The following is a 24,057-nucleotide window of genomic DNA, read 5'->3' on the forward strand; positions in this document are numbered from 1 at the left end:
CAGGCACTTCTTTGCACTGGATTCCTGGGTTAGTTCCACTATTTCTTAATTCTTATTTGTTTCAATTACTTGATTATTACCATTAGTTTTCTGAGTACATATATCCTTAAGTAATTTCCTCAGAAGGAAATTGAGAAGTAGGTTTTCTGAGAACTTGGAGGTGGACTAATGGCTTTGATTTGTATAGAACTGTAATTTCAATGTTATTTGGCTCAGAACTTTCAAACCATTGATTAATTGCAGTCTAGAATTCACAGAGGATGACAAGAGCAAAGGTAATTTAACTATTTTTTTTCCTATGAGCTGGCTTATAGAAATCTCCAAAGGTTTAGACTTTCTTCTTTATCCTTTCTCTCTTCAATGGTCTGGAGTTCTTATGTTTAACAATTATGACATTTGCATTTATTCTCTGAGCCTTCCAAGGGTTATAAAGACTTCCTCATGACTAATTTATTTTTCTGTTTCTTTTTATTTTACTTTGTTATATATGACAACAGAATGCATTACAATTCATATTATACATATAGAGCACAATTTTTCATATCTCTAGTTGTACACGGAGTCACATGTCACATCCTTCTTGTCTCATACATGTACATGTAATGATGACCATTGCATTCCACCATCTTTCCTATGCCGCCTCCATTCCCACCCTCCCCTTTTCCACTTTGCCCTATCTAGAATTCATTTAATCCTCCCTTCCCCCTTCCCCACCCCCACCACAGCATATTATGGATCAGCATCCTTAAATCAGAAAAATCATTTAGCATTTGGTTTTTTGGGATTGGCTACCATTATATTCTCCAGCTCCACCCGATTACCTGCAAATACCATGATTTTTTCCTTTTTAATGGTGACTAATTTTCCATAAGTATATATACCACATTTTCTTTATCCATTCATCTACTGAAGGGCATCTAGGTTGGTTCCATAGTTTAGCTATTGTGAATTGTGCTGCTGTAAACATTGATGTGGCTGTGTACCTGTAGTATGCTGTTTTTAAGTCCTTTGAGTTTAGACGAGGAGTGGAATAGCTGGGTCAAATGGTGATTCCATTCCCAGTTTTCCAAGAATTCTCCATACTGCTTTCCAGATTGACTACACCAATTTGCAATCCCACCAGCAATGTATGAGTGTGCCTTTTCCCCCACATCCTTGCCAACACTTCTTATTGTTTGTAGTCATAATAGCTGCCATTCTGACTGGAGTGAGATGAAATAGTAGAGTATTTTTGATTTGCATCTCTCTAATTGCTAGAGATGTTGAACATTTTTTCATATATTTGGTAATTCATTATATATCCTCTTCTGAAAAGTGTCTGTTCAGTTCCTTGGCCCATTTACTGATTGGGTTGTCTTTTTTTGTGTGTGTTAAGATTTTTGAGTTCTTTATATGTTCTAGAGATTAGTGCTCTATCTGATATGCCTGTGGTAAGAATTTGTTCCCAATTTGTAGGCTCTCTATTCACCTCACTGATTACTTCTTTTGCTGAGAGGAAGCTTTTTAGTTTGAATCCATTCCATATATTTATTCTTGATATTAATTGTTACACTATGGGAGTCTTATTAAGGAATTTGGGGCCAAATCCAACATAATGGAGATTTGAGCCTACTTTTTCTTCTAATAGACGCAGTTTCTCTGGTTTAATTCCTAAGTCATTGATCCACTTTGAGTTGAGTTTTGTGCATGGTGAGAGATAGGGGTTTAATTTCATTTTGTCACATATGGATTTCCAGTTTTCCCAGCACCATTTGTTGAAGAAGCTATCTTTTCTCCAATGTACGTTTTTGGCACCTCTGTCAAATATAAGATAACTGCAATTATGTGGATTAGTCTCTGTGTCCTCTATTCTGTACCATTGGTCTACCAGTCTGTTTTGGTGCCAAAACATGCTGTTTTTGTTACTATTACTCTGTAGTATAGTTTAAGGTCTGGTATAGAGATGCCACCTGCTTCACTCTTCTTGCTAAGGACTGTTTGAGCTATTCTGGATCTCATATTTTTCCAAATGAATTTCATGATTTCTTTTTCTATTTCTATGAGGAACATCATTGGGATTTTAATTGGAATTGCATTAAATCTGTATGGTGCTTTGGTAGTGTGGTCATTTTGTTAATATTAATTCTGCCTATCAAAGAACAAGGTAGATCTTTCCATCTTCTAAGGTCTTCTTTAATTTCTTTCTTTAGCATTCTATAGTTTTCATCATAGAGGTCTTTCACCTCTTTCATTAAGTTGATTCCCAAGTTTTTTCTTTTTTTAATGCTATTGTAAATGAGGGTAGTTTTCCTCATTTCCTATTCAGAGGATTTGTCACTGATATTCAGAAATGCCTTTGATTTATGAGTGTTGATTTTGTATCCTGCTACTTTGCTGAATTCATTTACTAGTTCTAGAAGTTTTCTGGTAGACTTTTTTGGGTTTTTGAGGTATAGAATAATATCATCTGAAAATAGTACTAATTTGAGTTCTTCTTTACCTATCCGTATCCCTTTAATTTCTCTCATCTGTCTAATTGCTCTGGCCAGTATTTCAAGAACTATGTTAAACAGAAATGGTGAAAGAGGACATCCCTGTCTTGTTCCATTTTTTAGAAGGAATGCTTTCAATTTTTCTCCATTTAGAATGATGTTGGCCTTGAGCTTAGCATAGAAAGCCTTTATGATGTTGAGATATGTTCCTGTTATCCTTAGTTTTTCTAGTGTTTTGAACATTAAGGGGTGCTATGTTTTGTAGAATGCTTTTTATTTTTCTGCATTTATTGAGATTGATGTGATGATTACATTTATTGATTTCCGTATGTTGTACCAACCTTGCATCCCTGGCATGAACCCCAGTTGATCATGGTGTACTATCTTTTTGATATATTTTTGCATTCAATTTGCCAGAATTTTATTGAGAATTTTTGTATCTATGTTCATTAGAGATATTTGCCAGAAGTTTTCTTTTCTTTTTCTTTTTTCCTTTTCTTTCTTTTTTTTTTTTTTTTTTTTTTTTGATGTGTCTTTGACTGGTTTTGGAATGGTGATATTATTGGCCTCATAGAATAAGTTTGGAAGTGCTCCCTATTTTTCTTTTACTGAAATAAATTGAAGAGTATTGGTATTAGTTCTTCTTTAAAGGTCTTGTAGAACTCAGCTGTGTATCCATTCGATCCTGGAGTTTTCTTGGTTGGTAGGCTTCTGATGGTGTTTTCTATTTCGTCACTTGAAATTGATCTGTTTAAATTGTGTATATCATCCAGTTCAATTTGGGCAAATCATATGACTCTAGAAATTTGTTGATGCCTTCAAAATTTTCTATTTTACTGGAGTAGCAGTTTCCAAAATAATTTCTAATTATCTTCTGTATTTCTGTAGTGTCTCTTTTCATATTTCCTTTTTCACCCATATGTTAGTAATATGAGTTTTCTCTCCCCTTTGTTAGCATGGCTAAGGGTCTGTCAATTTTATTTATTTTTTCAAATAACCAACTTTTTTGTTTTGTCAATATTTTCAATTGTTTCTTTTGTTTCAGTTTCATCGATTTCAGCTCTGATTTTGATTATTTCCTTTCTTCCACTGCTTTTGGTGTAGATTTGTTCTTCTTTTTTCTAGGGCTTTGAGATGTAATGTTAAGTCATTTATTTGCTGACTTTTTCTTCTTTTAAGGAATGAACTACATGCAATGAACTTTCCTCTTAGAATTGCCTCCATAGTGTCCCAGAGATTTCAGTATGTTGTATCTGTGTTCTCATTCACCTCATTCACCTCTAAAACTTTTTAAATCTCTTCCTTGATGTCTTCTGCAACCCATTGTTCATTCAGTAGCATATTATCTAGTCCAGGTGTTGGAGACTAGATAATATGTTCTTTCTTATTTTATCATCCTCATAGCTAATTTCATAGCTACCTCTTTCTGGACCCAAAGGAGTTCATAAACTTTATATTAGCTTTTATTTTAAACTTTATATTAGCTTTTATATTATTTTTTATTTTATTTCTGATCATGATGCTGTATTTTCTGGCTAGGAGAATTACCTGTGCAGGCAAACTTGTAATCTTGAGTTCAGTTGTATAGTCTTGTACTTTGTCCTTCTGTCTAAATTCATCAATGCTAAGGGTTTTGGTATCCAAAACTTTCTCTATGAGTTTGATTAACAACTTTAATATCTAAAAATATTTTACAAAGAATATCTGTATTTAGGAAGCCAAACTTTCCTGGGAATGAGATTTAGGCATTTCAGATATACTAAACTTTACTAAGATGTGTAACATTTTGTTCTGTTTGATTTTAAGCCCTTTCCTGATCTTGAATTATTTCTTCTAAAGTCAATGTATCTTGGATTATCCTGATCTCCTGTGGTTCATCCTGCTGGTACTTTTCATATCTAATGGGCATTGTTGTTCATTGATATTTGAGATTGGGTACTGGATGGATTTTTGTGAGCAGCAAGAGAGAACGCTTCCACATAGATCTTAACTATTCTGATGCTGTAGACAATAATACTAACATGACATTTGTTAACAAATGGGGTAAATGAACTGGTAGGCTTCTTTAGGTAAATTAGATGTGGAGTACAATGCTGGGTCATGAGGGTGAGAGTCTTAGAGTCCAAATTCTCTGAGGTTTACTCAAGCCTTTCACTGAATTTCAATTGATTTCTACCTAGGAATTAAATTTTAGCCTTCATTTTGTACAAGGGATATGAAGAAGAGTGTGTTGTAGTTGTCCAGTCAACAAATATTAAGTGAACCTCCCAAGAAGAAGCTCTCCTTCTCATTTCAAGCTCCACTGAATCTAGGGTCTCTGAGAGATGAATCACATCAGATGGCTTTATCCTTTACCACCACACCTTTCCTGCCTACTTGGCAAGGTCTTCTGTCCAAAAGCAGGCTACTCTACCTTTTCCATCTCCTATAAACATCAGCCATTCATTAGCAATTTAAAAGCTCTAAGGCAGGTGGAGGGGGGCATAGCTCAGGGGCAGAATGGAAACTTAGGTGGCACAAGGCTCCTAGGTTCAATATCCAGTACCAAAAATTGAAAAAGAATAAGTTCAAAGGTTTGCTTATTTTGTATTGCATATGTTAATTGACTCAAAATCAATTAAGGAAAATATAAAAAAGGAAAGAAATTCTGTTATCCAATGCCACATTCTTCTTCCAACTCCTTCCAGCTTAGGACTAATATATTATTAAGTCCTTATATATAAATATATAATATATTGCATATTATATCTTAAAATGTATATAGTAAGGTCCTTACAAATATAAGTGACTTACCCACTTGAAACAAGGCAGGGATGTTCCCATGTTTCTTCACAGAAATTGAACAATTTTTCCATCCTGAACATTGGCACCATCTCCATCTTTCTTTACTAATAAACCTCTTTAATCACTTCCTTAGAGGCATAAATTTTCACTAGACCTTCTCCTAATGGATTATATTACAGATTTCATTTAAATTCAAAATCTTATTTCACAATCAATATTTAGTTCACTGTTATTTTTTTTCTCTGTAGAGAAATTTATAGTAGTTAATATTTACAAGCTAGTAGACAAGAGATGTCCAGTTTTTCCCTCTTGACTACAGCAATACGAATGTCACTTATGTTTAAAAAGAGGTAGTTGACCTCAAGTTTTCGATAATCCAGTACAGAGGTCACTCACTGTGTGTGTGTGTATGTTTTTTTTTTTTTTTTTTTTTTGTGTGTGTGTGTGAGAGAGAGAGAGAGAGAGAGAGAGAGAGAGAGAGAGAGAGAACACAATTAAACTATATATGAAAGATTATATGTTGAATATAAAGGCTGTAATGGCTTTTATTTCCCTTTTTATTATTGGGGATTGAACCCAGAGCCTTTGTGCATGTTAGGCAAGCACTTTCCTCTAGGCTAGCTACATCCCCAGCCTGTTTCAACTTTTATTTCTGAGAAAGGGTCTCCCTTAATTGCTGAGGCTGGCCTAAAAGTTTTGATCCTCCTGCCTCAGACTTCCTCCTAGCTGAGATCACAGGCAATTACCACCATGTCCAGCTGTGCTATCTTTTAGATGACATTTTGACTGGATTATCTTTTCTTGTTAAAAAATACTTTAACACATAGTAGAAGTATATCAATATGAGACAGAAATATCTCTTTAAAGCATTTATGAAATTATATACTATTGTGCAATTATCTTTTATTGCTTACTTCTCCTAACAGAATGTAAGTTCTATGAGGGAAGGAAATATACTTATCTTTTAACCTCAGTATATCCATAGAAAGTGCTAAATACATATTTGCTAGTAAATATAAGAATCAACTCATCAGAGTAGTAAAACATAATAATATCAATGAAAAGAATAGTACATATATATTAAATAATTACCATGGACTAGGTAATAATAGATAAATGTATATGTGATGACCTTGTGTTCCCAGATGAAGAGGTTTAACACTAGCTTTAGAGATGTGTGTATCCCAAGAGGTCACCAAAATCTCTAGAATGATAAATTTCCAGAAAAACAGCCTGAAGAGGCAATAAATTCACCATGTCATACCAGCCCCATCCCTCCAATTACCCAAGCCACTATTCAGGTTTTCTTTATTCATATTTGCTTTTTTCAATAATTGGGGGGAGATCAATTCTGTCCCCCATTATGATACACAACACACTTTCAATAAGATTTGGTGTAGGGTCCTTTCTTCAAAGAAAATATACATGTCCACATCCATAACAGTTCTCTATACACCAACTAACTTCATCTATTTATATATTTGTTTAACACCTACTTTTTTTGCTTTGGGGGAAAACAAAAGGCATTTAACAAATTCTGCTCATCAACTGACTTTTTAAAGCCTGTAGATCCTATGCAACTTATAAAGAGAAGTGATCAGAAGGCAAGCTAATGAGAGTTAAACTTATCCTGTGTTCATATGTTCTAAAGACTCCTATTTCAAGTTGGTTTGCAATAATAATGATAGAACTAGCTTTTTAAATTTTTTCTACATAAAGCATGAGATTGGGCATATATGTCGCAGGGGGGAGGACATGGACATGCAATTCAGAGACAGAAGATGAGAAAGAAAAATGATTCTTAAATAAAATGTATCATATCTAGTACATCATCTAGCAATTACAAAGCAAGCCAACAATTTTTTTTAAATTCCCCAAAATAAAAATTATTTTGAAACACCCAATGACCTCAATATTGCAGCAATGATGTTGACTACCATCAAAGTGAGGACTCTGGTCAATTTAAATCTGAGAAAACAGCATCAAAATGAGAATAACCTTCAAATGAAAATTGATTTTAAATTGAAGTATTTTTCTAGATAAGCACTACCTAATGGAATTTTTTGTGATTATTCCCATTGAACACCTGAAATGTGACTAATATGATGGAGGAACTGAATTTTTAAGTTTATTGAAACTTAGGTTGAATTAATTTAGGTCTAAATAGCTACATGAGGCTATAGTATATTGTACAGTGCAGATTTAGACATTTAAAAAAATTTTCACACCATGCCCCCAAAACTTCTGGAATGTGAACTTCATACCTCAAAGTTACTACCCCAAACTCAATATATAACACCCTCATGATGTAATTTCTTCACTAAGTTGTGAGGAGAATTAGCTTGAAATTTGACAAATACTACCCGTATGACTCGAATATACACAACTGAAGTTTTGGAAGAAAAAAGTACATTATTCTTTATAGGGCACAGTTTTTGTTTTCTAGAAAATCAGTTATTTTCCCCCAAATAAACCCATACCCAAATAACTTAAAAAACATGAGTGTGTACTACATTTCCCAAGATGACAGGAACCAAAATCAGTTAGAAAGCCTCCTAACTCAAATTTAGAGCTTTTAAAAATCCCATCAATCAATCAATGAATCCATCAAAAACTTTACATTGGATGAATCACTGTCCATGAGCATTCCAAACCTCACCTCCAATCCTGGAACATGTGCACTTCTAACCATGGCACATGTACATTCAGATCGTAGCACACTCACTTCTAACCCTGCACACACGAATTTCTAACCCCACCACACAAGCATCTTTAAGCTTGGCACGTGTGCGCGCGCGCACGCGGGGACACACACACACACACACACACACCCCATTGAGCTTGGCTCACACGCATCTCTCACTCAGCACTCAAGCTTCTCTCACCCTGGGACAGGCACCTGGAAGCTCAGGGACAGCGCCGCGCCCTTACCTTTCTCGCTGACGCTCTCGCTCTCTAGCTCTACGTCCTCGCAGCTGGTGTACTCGGGAGTGGACACGCCTTCCTCCTCTGAGCTGCTCACTGACATCTGCCGCTTCTTGCCACCCCTCTTAGACCGATGCGGCTTGGGCGGCGATGGCCGCACGGACTCAGACTGGTCAGAGCTCAGGGAGTCGTTCCGCAGCATGGTCTCAACCTTTTCGCGCTTGGCCTTCCTGATGAGCACCGCTGAGCTGGGGTCCAGGCGGCTCTGCTTCCTGAGGGGCTCCTGGGCTTTGAGCTCCGGGGCTTCTGCGGGGACCGGCCCATGCCTGGGCGCCGGCGGGCTGTGGTTCGTTGGCGGCTTGCCGCCGGGAGCCCTGGCCTCCGCAGTCCTCTCGGCCGAGTAGGCCCGGGGCGAGTCCGGCGGCGAGGCCCTGGCGGCGGCCGGCGCTCGCTTGCCGGCCTTGCTCTCCGGTAGCGCGGCTCCCGCCTCGGTGCGCGGGAGCGCCACGTCGCTGTGGCGCCGCTCATGCCTCGCTCGGGACACCCGGGCGTGCATGCGCATCTGCTGCTCCTCAGGCGGCGCTTTCACCGGATACCGCGCCAGGTTCGGGTCGCTGCGGTACCTGGTCTGGTATTCCTCTTCTTTCCTTTGCTTCTCATCCTCCGCCGCTTTTCCATCCTCTCGTTTTTCTGGCACGTCGGGGTAGTCCTGTGATCTCCCTTTCTCAAGCCTTCGGCTTTCCCGCCTTTCTTTCCGTTCCCGTTCTTCCACGGCCCCCTCCCCTGGCTGCACCGAGGTTTTTGGCACGCGTTTCCGCTCGCTCTTCAGGGCTCCTTTGCCATTCTGCTCTGGAGCCTTCTTCCTGTGATATGCAAAGGAACGTCATGAAGGAAAGCAATTGATAAAATTTAAGGAAAAGACCTAAGTAACTTGCATTCCAGTCTTGAATCATTCCAAATAATTAGAATCCCACGTCTAATTAATTGAGATGATGAAGAGCTCTATTAAACCTGTATTGCTTAAGTTTTTTTTTTTTATGACCCCTTTGCAACACAATATATTCAAAGACTTGAAAAGTTATTTTCACAATTTAAGTTTTTCATTTTAACTGAAACAATAAAATACATTACTAAATTAATTCAATCAATGGACAAATTTTATGCTATCCTCTGTTTATGACTCAAAGACTTAAAAATGACTTCCATGAAAATACTATAGTTAGCATAGGAGCAGAATAATATATACATATCACTTCAAAACCAAATATATATTTGATATATGTGGATAATACAGTAACAATCACTTATAACTGAAGCTTTTAAAGAAATGTAAGTACAAGAATGTCCATTTCAGAAATCAATTCTAATAGCACTTCATCAATAGTAGAACAAATTAATTTCTGACTTGATCACACGCACTTTTTCAGAAGTTGGTTCTAACTTCTTCAGGTAAAAATAATAGAAACATTGGAAATTGTGAAAGTGTTATTCATACTCCCTTCCTCCCTCTCTATTCATTTCAGAAAAGGATCCAAGAGAAGCAAGTAGTTTGGAGTTCTACTTTTTCTATGCTGTCAAACATACTGGCAAAGGTAAAAGTAAAGGAAAGGGGTTTGGTGATCTTTCAGTCTGGTAAATGTATCATTCTTTTGTCTCTTTCAGTATTTCCCTGTACACTGAAGTGCACCTGGTTTGGGGAAGTTCCAGCTATGATGCCAGAAGTTGTAAAAACTAGATACCTTAGCTAAGTGTATTTATATGATCTAGTGTGCGCTTCAAATGGAAGCAACCCAAGGCTTATTTTGGAATTCTAAGATCTGAAAGGAAGACACTTCAAAGGTTATATCATTGTTTGGAAATCCAAAAGCAGGTATCAAAAATGAAAATAGAGAAAAATACAGGCAAAATGGGTAAAAAAAAAAAAAAATGGACAATTTCTCCAGTGATTTAGCCAAGGTGCAGTTACTAAGATATGTTGTGGGGAGTAGTAAGAACATGCTGGTGATAGTAAAGAGAAAAAGTAAAGAATTTCAAGATCCCTTTGAAATGAAAGGGATTTGGTCCTGAAGGAAATAATGGTTTTTACAGTGTAAGGTATCTAGTATAATCACATATTATTTATTATCAAAGATAGCTTTCATAAGAGTATGATGCTTGTATACAAATATTTGGTAGCTCCTTAAAGCAGAGATGCTCTTGATAGAAGTTTATATTGAATCAATTGCTTTTCTTGAAATGCTAATACATAACACTTACTTACCTTGAAGAGTTCATGTGAGAGGTAAAGGAAACCAACTGTGGAGATGCTTTATGGAAGAGTTGAGTGTTATGCAAATAGAAAGTATTCTCCATTTTGTGTCTTTGCTCCACTAATTATACATTTTTTCTCACCTCAACTTTTGTTTTATTTCTACTAGGTCCTGATCAATGTGCAAAATATCTTCAAGAATTGAAAACAAATAAACAGATTGGCTTCCTTTCAATCCTGCTTCTTCCTGAAGTCGCCAATCCTATACTGCAACCTACCTGCCTTGCTATGTTCCTACACCATAGGTTAATGTACTTGCCCCATTGGTATTGAAATTTCATTTAAAAAGTCAAAACAAATACCTCAGTTCTCATTCTTGAAATTCATGTCATTTTTTACCATATGTCAAAACCAGAATACTTTTCAACAACTTTAAAGCTCCAAATTTTTAGTTTTGTTTAAAGATATCTTCTGACCAGTCCCAACCTGTACTTTTAATATTCTTGTTTATCCCTCACCCATGACAGTTTGCTATTAATTCTACCTTCACTAAGGTATCACTGATGTCCTTCCTATCTTGCCTTCAAATAATTTAGGCACTCATTCTGTCATCATGTATTGTCCTCTTCTATTTGGTGTACCTCCCCTACAACTCCTGGATAGCTTACAAAGCTTAATTCAGAAATCATTTTCCTTTTCCCTAGGGCTACCAAAGTACTAAATGCATTTTTTAACTTTGATCAAATCAGCATCCTACCTAATAGCCTAAGTGTCTGTCTTTCCTGGGATATTGTCTGACCTCTCCCCAGGGTCTGTAAGGAAAGGGACCACATCTTAATTCATTTTTATACCCTCTGGCTATTGGCACTGTGTTTACTTATAGTAAATAAACATTATGATTGCTAACTTCAATAATAGGCATATTCACAGAATGCCTGCCATGTGCCAGTTTGAAAACCTACACTGTCCTTTAATTCTTGCCACACCCTTTGAGGTGGTTATAATGGTAGAGTCTTGACTGTTATCCTGACCTGCTTAACTTTGAAGTGCCCGATCATATTGTATGAACTTTATTTGAAAAGGGGATCAAAAGATGACTTGGAGCCTACTACTACTCAGTGGGATAAATAAGAGTTAGACAAAAGCAACTGAGCCTAATTCAAATCCTAACAGATCCCCTACACTGTGAGCCTCATGACGACAATGGCTATGTCATCCTTGTTAGCACTATTTCCTACTGTATAGCATTGTTTGTCCATAAATATATTTTATTAATGAATCAAGCAATTGATTGAAATAAATTACCGGGTCACATTATCCCTTGTTTAAATCTTCAGTGGCATGCTATCATGCTTAGGATAAAATCTGGAAAATTGAACCTGTCCCCTCATGTATTAGTCACAGCAATTACCCCATTCCTGTTATCAACTTCTGTTTCATTTAGCTTTTTGTCTCTGTGCCCAAAAGACCTGAAAAGAACAATTCAGAGGACCAAAGGTTTATTTTGGATCACAGTTTCAGAGGTTCAATCCATGGTCAGCCAACCCTATAGTTCTGTGCTCAAGGTGAGACGAAACATCATGGAGGAAGGGAACAACAAAGGGGGGTGGAGAGAGAGAGAACTTCCATGAACACTCTATACAAGCCCTTTAGAGAAAACTCAATGCCATATGCCCCAGATAAATGCCTGATGTGGAGCTACAGAACTTGTTTGTGCAGCTGGATTTCAGTGTTGCTTTGGTCCTATCCCTTCTTTCTGTTTTCTATTTCTCACTTTTGGAATTGAAATGTTTACTCCATGCCATTATATGTTGGAGTTATGTAGCCTGTTTTTCATCTTTACTCTCACAGCTGAGAGTTCATCTTAGAACTTTATACAGTGCAGGAATTGTTGAGATTATAGGGACTCTTGGAAATAGACTGAATATTCTTTTGGTGCAAGGGATGGTACCAGGGATTGATCTCAGGGGCACTCAACCACTGAGCCACATCCCTATCCCTAATTTATATTTTTTATTTAGAGAGAGGGTCTCACTGAGTTGTTTAGCACCTCTCTGTTGCTGAGGCTGGCTTTGAACTCGTGATCCTCTGGCCTCAGCCTCTTGAGCCACTGGGATTAGAGGCATGTGCCACCATGCCCAGCTGATTAAATGTACTTTGAATTATAAGATGGGCATGAGCTTTCAGTGGTATGGGGACAGGATGCTATGGTTTAGGTATGAGGTATCCCCCAAAAATTCATGTGTAAGACAAAGCAAGATTTTTGTAGGCAGGTGGGGTGTGGCTGGAGGAAGTAGGTCACTGAAGGTATGCCTTTGAAATTTATATATTGGCCCTAGTGAGCAGAGATCTCTCTCTGCTTTCTGATTGTCATTTCCTGAGCTATGTCCTTCCACCACACCCTTTTTCCATGATATTCTGCCTCACCTCAGTACCAGAGCTGTGGACTGGACTGAACCTCTGAAACTGTGAGCCAAAATAAGCTTTTCCTCTTCTACATTTTCCTTGTTATATCTTCTGGTCATAGCAACAAAAACCTAACTAAAACACCTCACTACCTCACCATCCACCTCCCTATCACTCTTCCTGTGGTACTTGCATTATACCAATGGGTATCCTTGAGTACATCCTCACATCAGACTGTTTCTTTCAGGCCACAAGCCTATGCAGATACCTGGAGGCTCATCCCACCCTTCTTGTAAATTCTGTGATGTTCCAATGCATCCTTCAATAGATCCTGTTCCCTTATCATATTGGTTCAGAGAACACTTTTAATTAAAGAACTAATTTTAAAATGAACAATGATCTAAGAGAATTTTTTTTAGTTCAAGGTTGGAAATTAGTAGCTCAATCAAATGATTTATTTTATCCTTACAATTGTGCATGGTAGGAAAGAAGTTTTTCAACAAAGGTCTCCTATGGAACAGACATTTTAGGAATAGACAAAACAGCGTAGGCCTGTTGTTGCCTTCTGTGTATGGCCTGAGAAGTGCTATTTCTACATATTCCTCCCAGTAGAAGTTAAATTCTTAAAAATGTGTTTGTTCTTCAAGAAGACCTTAACTTTTGTTTACAGGATTAATGAACTATTACCTCTCTCTTGGAGGTTCACTTCTAGACCTGGATGACGCCTGCTTCTGTTCGGGCCCCATGGCTTGTTGTGAGGGTTCAGCCCCTTTGCTCCTGTCTGGTGGTGCACTGGGAGGAGCAGTGTCCAGGGAGGAGGCAGCGGCTGTGCTCAGGGGAGTCTGAGACCGTGATCGCTCTTGGAGTCGTGCTTTCTTTTCTCTTGGTACCTCAGAACCAGCACCTGTAGCTGTATCACTCAAGGTTCCATCCTGACTAGGCTGCTGCGGGCCGCTTCCAAAGAACCATGCCCCAGATTTGGTTAAGATTTCTTGTTGCTTTCGACATAAATTGCATACCCACATAACCTATTCAAAGAAGAGAGAACAGTATAAATTTCCTATACTGTTTGTAAATAATTTGTTTTCAATACATTAAAATGCATCATACATAGAAAATAAAGGTCTTCATATTTATCATTGCAAATTTCTTGTGGAAATTGTTCTTGCATAAGTTACAGTCAGGTATAGGATATACCTGGACTATAACCCATCTCTAACTAAATTGCCTCCGGAAAACCAGAGTAGAATTTTTCTTTTCACCATCTTTAATTTAATAATTCTGAGATTTTTTAAACCATATATATGTCATATATTAAATGATTGACTCTGAAGTTTCATTTAAATATCTTAGTACACATATCTTCATACACCTTTTCTAATCAATTTATACCTCAGACCATTTTTACTAATTAATCAAAATTTATGTACATAAATCTCAGTATCTCAAATGATTTAAATGTTTTTGTTCTAAAAAATTAGTCATTATTAAATGAAAGAGTGAAAATTATGCATATGGAACAAACAATGATAGGCACAAAAGATGTCAAGTTACATATTTTCTCTAATTTCTTAGTAATAAACTAACCTCAAATTTATTTAAGCTATAAAATGTAATTTCCACACACATAATTACTAAAGAAATAAATCTGAGGTTGGGTTTGTTCATATGTGACCAGTCCAGTGTTAAGTTTCCCCAAGAGAGTTATTTTAAAACAGTGATTTGGAGACATATCCACTGATAACACCACTTACAATAAAAGTATATATTTGTTCTCCTATTGGTAACACTTAAAATTACTGTAATAATGAAGACACAAATCATAAAAAGTGATTAATAATAATAGTAGCAACAACAGCAATAACTAACAGTCACAGGAGAAAGATAGCCACATCCCTGGAAGCCTTCTCTTTAAATAGAAGATGAACAATTCAGTGCATAAGCCTACATAAAAATAGTTTATGGAATGTGGCTTCAACTTAAAATGTATGCCCAACAAGGTTACATTTTGCACAATGTCACCATCTTTTGAGTTCATAAAGTCCTTCAGAAGTCCTGAGTGCTTGAACATGAATGTACCAAGAATAACATTAAAAGGGCAATAGTCTAGGGTCAGGACTCCTGTGAATAGTGACAATGAATTTCCTCTGTCCAGAACTCATGATGGAGACAGGAGTGTGTTTGCTCTTCTTCTTCTTTTTTTTTTTTTTTTTTTTGTTGTTGTTGCCTCTTTAACTGACAAGACAGTGATAAGAGAGTCTGAAGTTACCTAGCCCAAAAAGATTGGTATGAAACTTTTGTTATTTTACATCAATAAATAGAGAAATTTGCATTTCTTAAATTTATAATAGGCACATTGTCACCAGCTATCAAAAAAGGTCCTTTTATACAGAATATTAAGACATATTTATGATAAATGTGCATTTCTTTTACAAATAGAAAACACAAAAAGAAGATTTATAATTGTAAAGTTTCCAAAAAGGGTTTAAAATAAGTAAAAAGGTAGAAAACATAATACTATAATAGAAAGACAGAGAAAGGATACTCTTCATTATGTATCTTAATAAGTTCTAGAAAACTGTCACCACAATCTTTTTGCCTCACATTTTTAAGTGTTATAAAAATTAGTTAATAAATTGTTAGTGTCAGATTTGCACAAGTTCTAAATTTTGAATTTCTACAGGAGCAATATAAGTTAAAAATGTTATTAAAGTTAAGTAAAAAATAAATTTTAAAATTCATTAAATTTTATTTCTGATTTATTCAAAGGATAACAATTACAAGATAAGTTACATCAGAGATGATACTTTAGATAATATTTTTACACATAAATAATAATTTTTACACATTGTTTACTCATTTTCTGTGATGCTTAATTTATTTTATCTTTTTTTAGTATTCTGGAAAAATATTGTAGAACTCCAAATTTTTCTCAGCTTATTTCCTTATGTACAACAACAGCTTAAAATCCATATTTTAAAATTATATGTGGAGGCTAATCTTTTCTCAACTTGAAAACAAAATTAACTACAAAGATGTTGAGATGTTTATTTTTTATTAAAATACTACCTCCCAATTTTTATTTTCAGTTACAAAAATTATTCATATTATGAAATTTACCAAATAAATTTAAAGAGGAAATTACTTGCATGAGTTATAAAGTTTAGAGAACTATTTAGATTATGATAGAATATTGTAATATCTTTCATCACAGTTCATATTGAATATGGTGTACATGTACAAAATGAGCCAACTACTTAGAAGTAACACAGTTAAACATGATGCTCTTTTCAAATCCAATATTAACTATTATATTTGCAAGGAGCTATAAATAATCAAAAAAATGAGTTGGTAGACATTCTTAGCAGATTTTTTTTTTTTTAAAGAGAAAAAAAAGCATAACAATTTCAAACCCGCCACAAAGTGTTATTCATTAAAAACATGTGCACCTTCTAAAGATTGCACCATGCTGGATTATATCCTGATTAAATACCCTGGGATGTGTTCCAAACTAATCTAAACTAAAGGAGGTCTGTGCAATAACTTATCTTAATGCACAGATGTTAAGCAATCAAATACAAACTCAAATGAAGGATTGCTGTGATGTAACATGCTTTCTGAAACTCCATGCCATGCATCAGAATAATGAACAACTGAAACTTTTATTCTGACCTTTTACTCCAGCAACATTTTAAATTCTGTTTTTCACACTTAGTTATTAAGAAATATAATAGACCATTTTATAAAACACACAGGATTTTTTTTTTACCCTGAGTAATAAGAAGAATTACAACAGTGCCTACAGAGAATTTCGTAGATAAAACCACGAGTTTGGCAGAAAAAAAAAAATGACATTCAAATGGAAAACGTACTTTACACTTAATTTCATGTGAAATATTTGCAGACTCAAACAGATCAAAATAAATGTGTCTTAAATTTACTTTTTGTGATAGTACTAGGATGATTAATCACCGTGAGATCTAGAATTCACATATTTTTATTTATTTATTTTTTAATGTGGTGCTGAGGATCCAACCCAGTGCCTCCCATGTGCAAGGCAGGTGCTCATTGAGCTACAGCCCTAGCCCTAGAATTCATATATTAACACAAATGCCCTGCTTATAAAAATCTAGGGTATTTAATATTATAACATAAAAGAAAATATAACTATGTAGGTATTTAAAAAAGACTATTGTGGTTACAATTTCATTTTATACTTTTGCAGATAAAGTTTAAGATTCATTTTAATTTAGTATATTACTTTTAAAAATATTTCAGTACTATTTTGAAAAATGTGAAGAGTGAAAATAGGTAACCTTATAGTTGCTGCATTTTCTGAATACTTTTACTCATTTTCCTTATTTTCTCTCTTCAGAGAAGCACTCACTCCAGCAGAAATGGGGACCAAAGTTATCAAGGTTAAGATTTCACTTTGTTGACAAAAGTGGTTGAGACATTAGATAACAGAATAGATGAAAATGAAGGAGTCCTCTTTGGTTCTGGTTGCAGTGTATATGGCAGGGGGGAATCTCCAAATCTGTTGTTCTTGTTGATATTTTGTAGGTTGCTTTTTTTCCCTTTGGAAATTTATAAAATACATCATGTGGATTTACTAAAGCTAAAAATAGACAGGATAGAATGTTTCTGTTTAATAAGTAAAGAACTACAAACCCTGCTTCCACTTTTAGCATTTTAGGGCAATTTTCTATGCAAATTTAAAATAACTACTATTTCCCTGTAACTTTGTATTCTATTTATTTAATATTATAGAATAAATGTTTTCATGTGATTCTAAAACTTCTTAATATCTATACAATATTCTATAGAGATGATATTTCCTTTACCTTATTTTAAACTGGTTACATTTTCTCATATTAACAAAGAAGTCTGCAGTGGAAAACGGTTGATCAAATCAAACTCAGAGTCAAAACGTTTTCATACTTAAGATCATTTTCTTAAAAGAATATACTGTAAAAAAAATGGGGGACTGGGGTTGTGGCTCAGTGGAAGAGTGCTCGCCTAGCAGATGTGAGGCGCTGGGTTAGATCCTTAGCACAACATAAAAATAAATAAATAAAATAAAGGTATTGTGTCCAGCTACAAGTTAAAAACATTTTTTTAAAAAAAAAAATTTGGGTAAAATTCTTCATATACCTTAAAGTTTCTTTTGCTATAAATATTATTTAGTAATAATGTTCTTTTTCTATTTTGCAAATTTGCTTTTAAAAAGTGTTGTGCCAAATGGTAACAAAACATGATAATGTCAGTTCTGCATTTTAAAATCATATGATTTAATAATAACCCCAAACCCTATGCTCTCATGACTGTTTCAAATTTTAACTATCAGGGGTTTCATTTAAATAACAGCAAAAAATGTTACAGAGCCATAAACCCTATTCCCATTTTTTAAAAGATTCTGAAAAAGAGAGATACAAACAAATTTCTAGATGTTTCTACATGTATGGAAAATGGCAGTAGTGAAAAACAAACAGAGAAAGACCATAGCTTAAACTAGAGTGCTGAGGGTTTTAACCAAGAAGGAAGCCAATCCCAGCAGCTCTCAGAGAACTTGAGATTAGAAATGGCAGCTACTTTGGCAGGCCAGAAGTGAGAAGTAGAACCAAAGGAGACTGTTTAATATCTATTCTTCTTTTCATTTGCAATTCTTCTGTTTTACTTTAGCTCAGAAAATGCTGTGATAAGTATTCTTTGTTATTTTCAAGAACTACTTATAGGGTTGAATACTTAATTTTTTTTCCTTGATCCCTCAGAATTTTTTGAAGTATGAAGAGTTAGGGATCTACATTATTATTATTTTTTTTAAGAGCTAACAATCTTGACACAATTTAGTGGCCAATCCTTCATTTCATCCCTAACTTGCAAGGAAGAATTTGGTGTCTAAAGTTAAATTGCCTGGGTTCGCCCCTCAGATTCACCATGTGCATGCAATTTACTCAGGCTGATTAGCATTGACATTTCTAGGGCTATGCCATCATCTATTGACTAGGATAGTAATAGTTCCTATCTCACTGATTTGTTTTGAGAATTTAATGAGATAATCCATCCAAATTGCTCAGCACAGTGCCTGAAATTTTGTAAGTGCTTAATTATATATTAATAATATAACACTAATAATTGCTAATAATTGATAATGATAATCATTATTATTCTAATAATCACACCAATAAAATCTTGGAGGGGCTATCAGGATCTTCTGACACCAGTAAGAAAATTAATTTTTTTCCATAGAGATATGAATATATATATATGCACTTAATTATCAATTTGATCATATTGATTACAACACTCAAAGTCTTCATCATTTTTATTTGGTTTACACAAATTGACTAATTATGTGTCTCTCACTGCTCATATTTCTGTAAATGTCTGTAAATGATACTTTTTATCATCTTGAATCTGGGCAAGTCATGGCATATTAGAATGAAAACTGAATGATAGTGAAAGGAGCAGGCCATGGTGGAATGTCTGTACTGGAATTCTTTTCTCATTTCTTCTTACTATGCTATCTAGGACAGATGATCTCATCTCTGAGTTTAAGTTTCCTCATTTGTAAAAGAAGTAAAATAAAAATGAAAACGATTTAATATAATCTATGTGAGGACCAAATGAAATAATATACATGAAATTGTATTTGATGAATAAATAAACATTCAATAATATTAATATTATTGACAACATAAACTTTTCTGCTGATATGTCTTCAAACTGAAGGTAAATAAATAATATTTTCATGCAATAGAAAGTGATTCTCTCTGTATTTCTGTTTTGGATGTTTTTGAGTGCCTGTTCCATGCATTGTTTGAGGCACTGGAGTTACCACACTGAACAAAAATGATAAAAAAAAGTCTGCCTGTGAGTTTATATTCCTATGGAAAAAAAAAAAAACAGACAAAATCAAAATGTAGTGGTGAAAATGGGTGGCATGCTCAATGGTGGTGGGTATCAAGGCACACATAAAAAGAGAACAGGCACTGGGTGTTCCATGTGGTGGTGGCGCTCAACTTAAAACTGGTTGGTCACAGAAATTGATATTTGAGTAAGAGTGCATTACGCAGATACCTAGGAGAAAGCATTTCAGGCTGCCAAAACAGCTAAAGAAAAGGTCCTTCAGGGATATCTTGCCTGGTGGTTTCAAAGAACATTTGGAACACATTAAATGAAGGGTCAAGAAGTATAAAAGTTTCAGACCGAGCAGGTTTTGTGAGTTTCAACTAAGACTTGTTTTTATGAAGACAGTAATGGTCAGCTGTCCGAAGGCTTTAATCAGAGAATTGACTTGATGTATCTTAGGCTTTAACAAGATGCCTCTGGTTGCTGGAGTGAGAATAAAACGGAGGGAATCAATTGAATTGAATTCCAATATTGCTGTTTTTACTCTCCTTTAGCTCCTCTTTGCCATGTTTCCCCATCCCTTTAAGTTATCTTTTGACTTCATTTTGTTGTTTATTTAGAGCATGGGCCTAAATTGTATTTTTTATTCAACTGACAATCTTTGTGTTTTAATAGCGTCTGAAGATGAATAAACTCTTATTCTCTGTGAGCTGTCTCATCAAAAGCAGGTGCATATACTGCTCACTGGGTCCTCCTAGTGAGGACCTCACTCCATCAAGTCTTAAAACTTGTCTACTCTGTTGATGTTTTCCTCTTGGTAATAACCACGAAAGTATATAAAATAATTAAGACTTTCCTTTCAATGGGAACAATTTGCCTTTGAATCTCTAGTCGCTGCTTTCTCTATTCTCTTTAAAATTTGGCACTTGGGGTTGGGGTTGTGGCTCAGAGGTACAGCGCTCCCTAGCATGGGTGAGGCCCTGGGTTCGATCCTCAGCACCACATAAAACTAAATAAGTAAAATAAAGATATTGTGTCCAACTACAGCTGAATTTTTTTTTTTAAAGAGGCACTTGTTGAACCAACCTAAATTCACACCCTCTCCATTTGCTCACACCTCATTTATTGCTCCCTCCTTGAAATCTGACTCCCATCTCTACAATCATATTTTTCTTTCCCAGACAGTAGTGATCTCTATCAAAGTGACAATTCCATTTATGCACATTTTTCAGCCCTCCCCTTACTGAGTTTTTTGAATATTTGGAATTTGTTACCAGCCCTCCTTTTTGGCAGTCTTCTTTTCTGGTTTTCTTCTTACATCACCTCTTCTCCTATTCCTGGCTGAAATCTTTCTTCCTGACTCTTACTAAAAGTAGATGCTATATAATGGTTCATTCTTTTTTTTTTTTTAACCATGGTTAATTCTTGCTCATCTTTATTTCTTATCAGAGAGGTGCTGTGAGAGGTGTAAAGAGATTCTTAAAACATTTTGATCCCAACCCCTTCTGAAACAATATTTTGGAGAAGGCTTATAGAGTACATGGATATTTGTTTAATAAATTATATTCATGCCTACTAGATTTAATACAATATCAGCATTATGAAACATGCAAAGTGGAAATTTAAAATGAGTAGGATAAAAATGTAAATAGAATTTAAATTTTATTTTGCCCCCAAATAGATTACTTTGTAGTATAAACTGCTGATTCTAAAATCATAATCTCTAGTGCAAATATCCAAACCTGTATATTCTGTCATTTACTACATGGATCCATTTGGAAGTCACACAGGCGCTTCACATTTAAAATATACAAAACAGATGTGATCATGCTTTCCCCAAAATGTGCTCTTTTCCTATATTGTTTGTCTCAATTAACAGTGCCACCACCCATAGTAACCCAAGTCATTAATATAAGATTGATCCTAGTCTAATGGTTTTCCTAATATTCCATCAAATCTTCTTAATTCTGGCCAGGTGCAGTGGTGCAAGCCTGTAATCCCAGCAGCTTGGGAGGCTGAGGCAGGAGGATTACAAGTTTGAGGTCAACCCCAGCAACTTAGTGAGGCCCTAAGAACTCATGAGACACTGCTCTCTATAAAAAATATGAAAAAGGACTGGAAATGTGATTCAATGGTTCAATCCTTGATATATAAAAAAAATTCTTCTTAATTCTGATTCCTGAACATCAAAACTCAAACTTACTCCCCCATATATACTCCCATTGCACTGCCTTAGTAAAGACCACCATCTCTTTCTACAATGATTTCTACAACTGATATCCTGATTTCCTTGCCTCTTTTATTGCCTTGAAATAAAACCTCCATATCATTTTCAGATCTTTCAGAAGTTAAAATTGCTTCTTGTATTTCACATAGAATTTAAGTCTTCTGTTTTACACACTATAATTCTTTCCAAATTTTCTGATTATTAACAGCTATTTTTCCACATATACTCTATACTACAGTTTTCTGAACACAATGTCAATGTCAGAGCTATAATATGTGTGTATGTATGTATGTATATATGTATATATACATATATATTATTTTTAGCTTCACCTCATACCCAAATGGATTATATTAATTTTATAACATTTGCATTATTCATTTCTTATACAGTGCTTTATATGTTCATTGATAATATAAAATTTTTATATGGCTATTCTCCCCCAGCCAAGAAATATGCTACATAGAAAATCAACAAAAGTATTTGGTGTATTTATTCAAGATAGTGTTCCTAAAATCTTATATTTTATTTTGCTATTTTTAATGTCTCCTCCTCCTAATTTCAGTGAAAAAAATTTAAAAAACAAAATATTACTTATTTATATTTTGTGTTTAGGCAGGCAGGGATATCAAACACTATACTATCATACATAATGGTAGAATTTAGAAACAAAGAATTATTAAATAATGCATATAGCACATTTAAATTTGTAAAATGAATCATTACAGGAAAGTAATAACAAATGTTTTATTTTGTTATTCAAAGTGATAGGCATTCTAAAATACTAAATGAATGAACATAATTTAAATTACATATAAATTATCTATGGTAAAAACTATTTTATTTAGGTTTCTGTGTTTCTTCTAGGATGACACTAATACCAGAAATGGGTACATATGGATCTTTTTGAGTCTTTGAACAAATGAAATCCTGCATATGTGCAGGGCAAGGTCTGGTAAAGAATATCTATTGAAAATATCAAGCTGCTCCAATAGCTCAGAATGCTTATTCTTTTAATGTTGAATGGAATATTCACCAGCATAGACTAGAGACTGTCATTTTAAAAATATTACAGATCTGTATCCAAAACAGAAATAAAAGTATTCTAGTGTTTTAAATTAAACAACATTGATCTCCATATGCCAAGGTCAAAGAAAAAGTCACAAGAACAATTAAAACCGGTTTTAATCTGAATTACAGTAAAAATACTGTGATATGCATCTATAACTCTTCTTAGGGATGAAATTATAGCCTTAAACACTCTGTTGCAAAGGAAACAATTATACAACTAATGACCTAATTCTATCTTTAAAAAATAAATTAATGCAAAATAGGTTAAAGAAAAAAAATAATAAAGACAAGAAAGATGAGAGTAGAAATAAGTTAAATAGTAATAAAAAATCAATGTAACCAAGAAAAAATCAATGAAACCAGACATTAGCTCTTAAAAGTTATTAATAAAATCGATAAACATACACATTGGCTAATTAAGAAAAATAATCTAATATATAATTATCAAGTGAGTGGACATCACTACAGATGCTAGATTCATTAAAAGAAAAAATAAGGAAACATTACAAACAACTTTAAGCCAATAAATCCAATAACATTGGTTAAATAGAAAAAGTCCTCAAAACTAAAATCATTAAAACTGACACAGAAGGCAATAGGAAGCCTGGATAGCACTATAATTATTTAAAGAAGTCAAATTCATTATAAAAAGCCCACTTACAGGAAATTCTAGAATCAGTTATCCTCACTGGAAAATTTCCTAAAACATATTTTAAAAGTAAATAAGATCAACATTATGTGAACTTATCGGTTAAAAAAGAGGAACAATGGCGACTTCTACCTTTGAACTCATTTTATAATATCAACATAGCCCTGGTACTAAACTCCTTATACAATAAACCCTGTTGTAAAACAATAAAATAAAACCCACTCTCCTACAAAATCCTTTTGCAAATTAGCAAACTTAATTCAGCACTATGAAACTACCTAAAAACACTACTCCATCATAACAACATAACATTCCTCCTTGCCTAGTGGTATATATCTGGAAATATAAATTAGGTACAAATATATATTATATTTATATGTAGGTATTTCATTTATATACATGAAAAGTATTTGACAAAATCCAA

The 24,057-nt window shown here is 34.6% G+C and overlaps 1 protein-coding gene across 2 annotated transcripts in view; it reads right to left on the reverse strand.

Annotated features, from left to right (window-relative positions):
• The window catches only part of Rims1 (regulating synaptic membrane exocytosis 1), a 451,978-nt gene that overhangs the window by 192,293 nt on the left and 235,628 nt on the right, over positions 1–24,057 (reverse strand). For both annotated transcript variants that reach the window (XM_071613918.1, XM_027928014.2), the window contains 2 exons: positions 13,522–13,862; positions 8,187–9,043 (listed from right to left, as the gene is read on the reverse strand). In XM_071613918.1, the coding sequence (XP_071470019.1) occupies positions 8,187–9,043; positions 13,522–13,862 (1,198 nt within the window). The remainder of the gene's footprint in view (positions 1–8,186; positions 9,044–13,521; positions 13,863–24,057) is intronic.

The sequence above is a fragment of the Marmota flaviventris genome, chromosome 6 (genome assembly GCF_047511675.1).
Source record: "Marmota flaviventris isolate mMarFla1 chromosome 6, mMarFla1.hap1, whole genome shotgun sequence".
NCBI classification, from domain to species: Eukaryota; Metazoa; Chordata; class Mammalia; order Rodentia; family Sciuridae; genus Marmota; species Marmota flaviventris.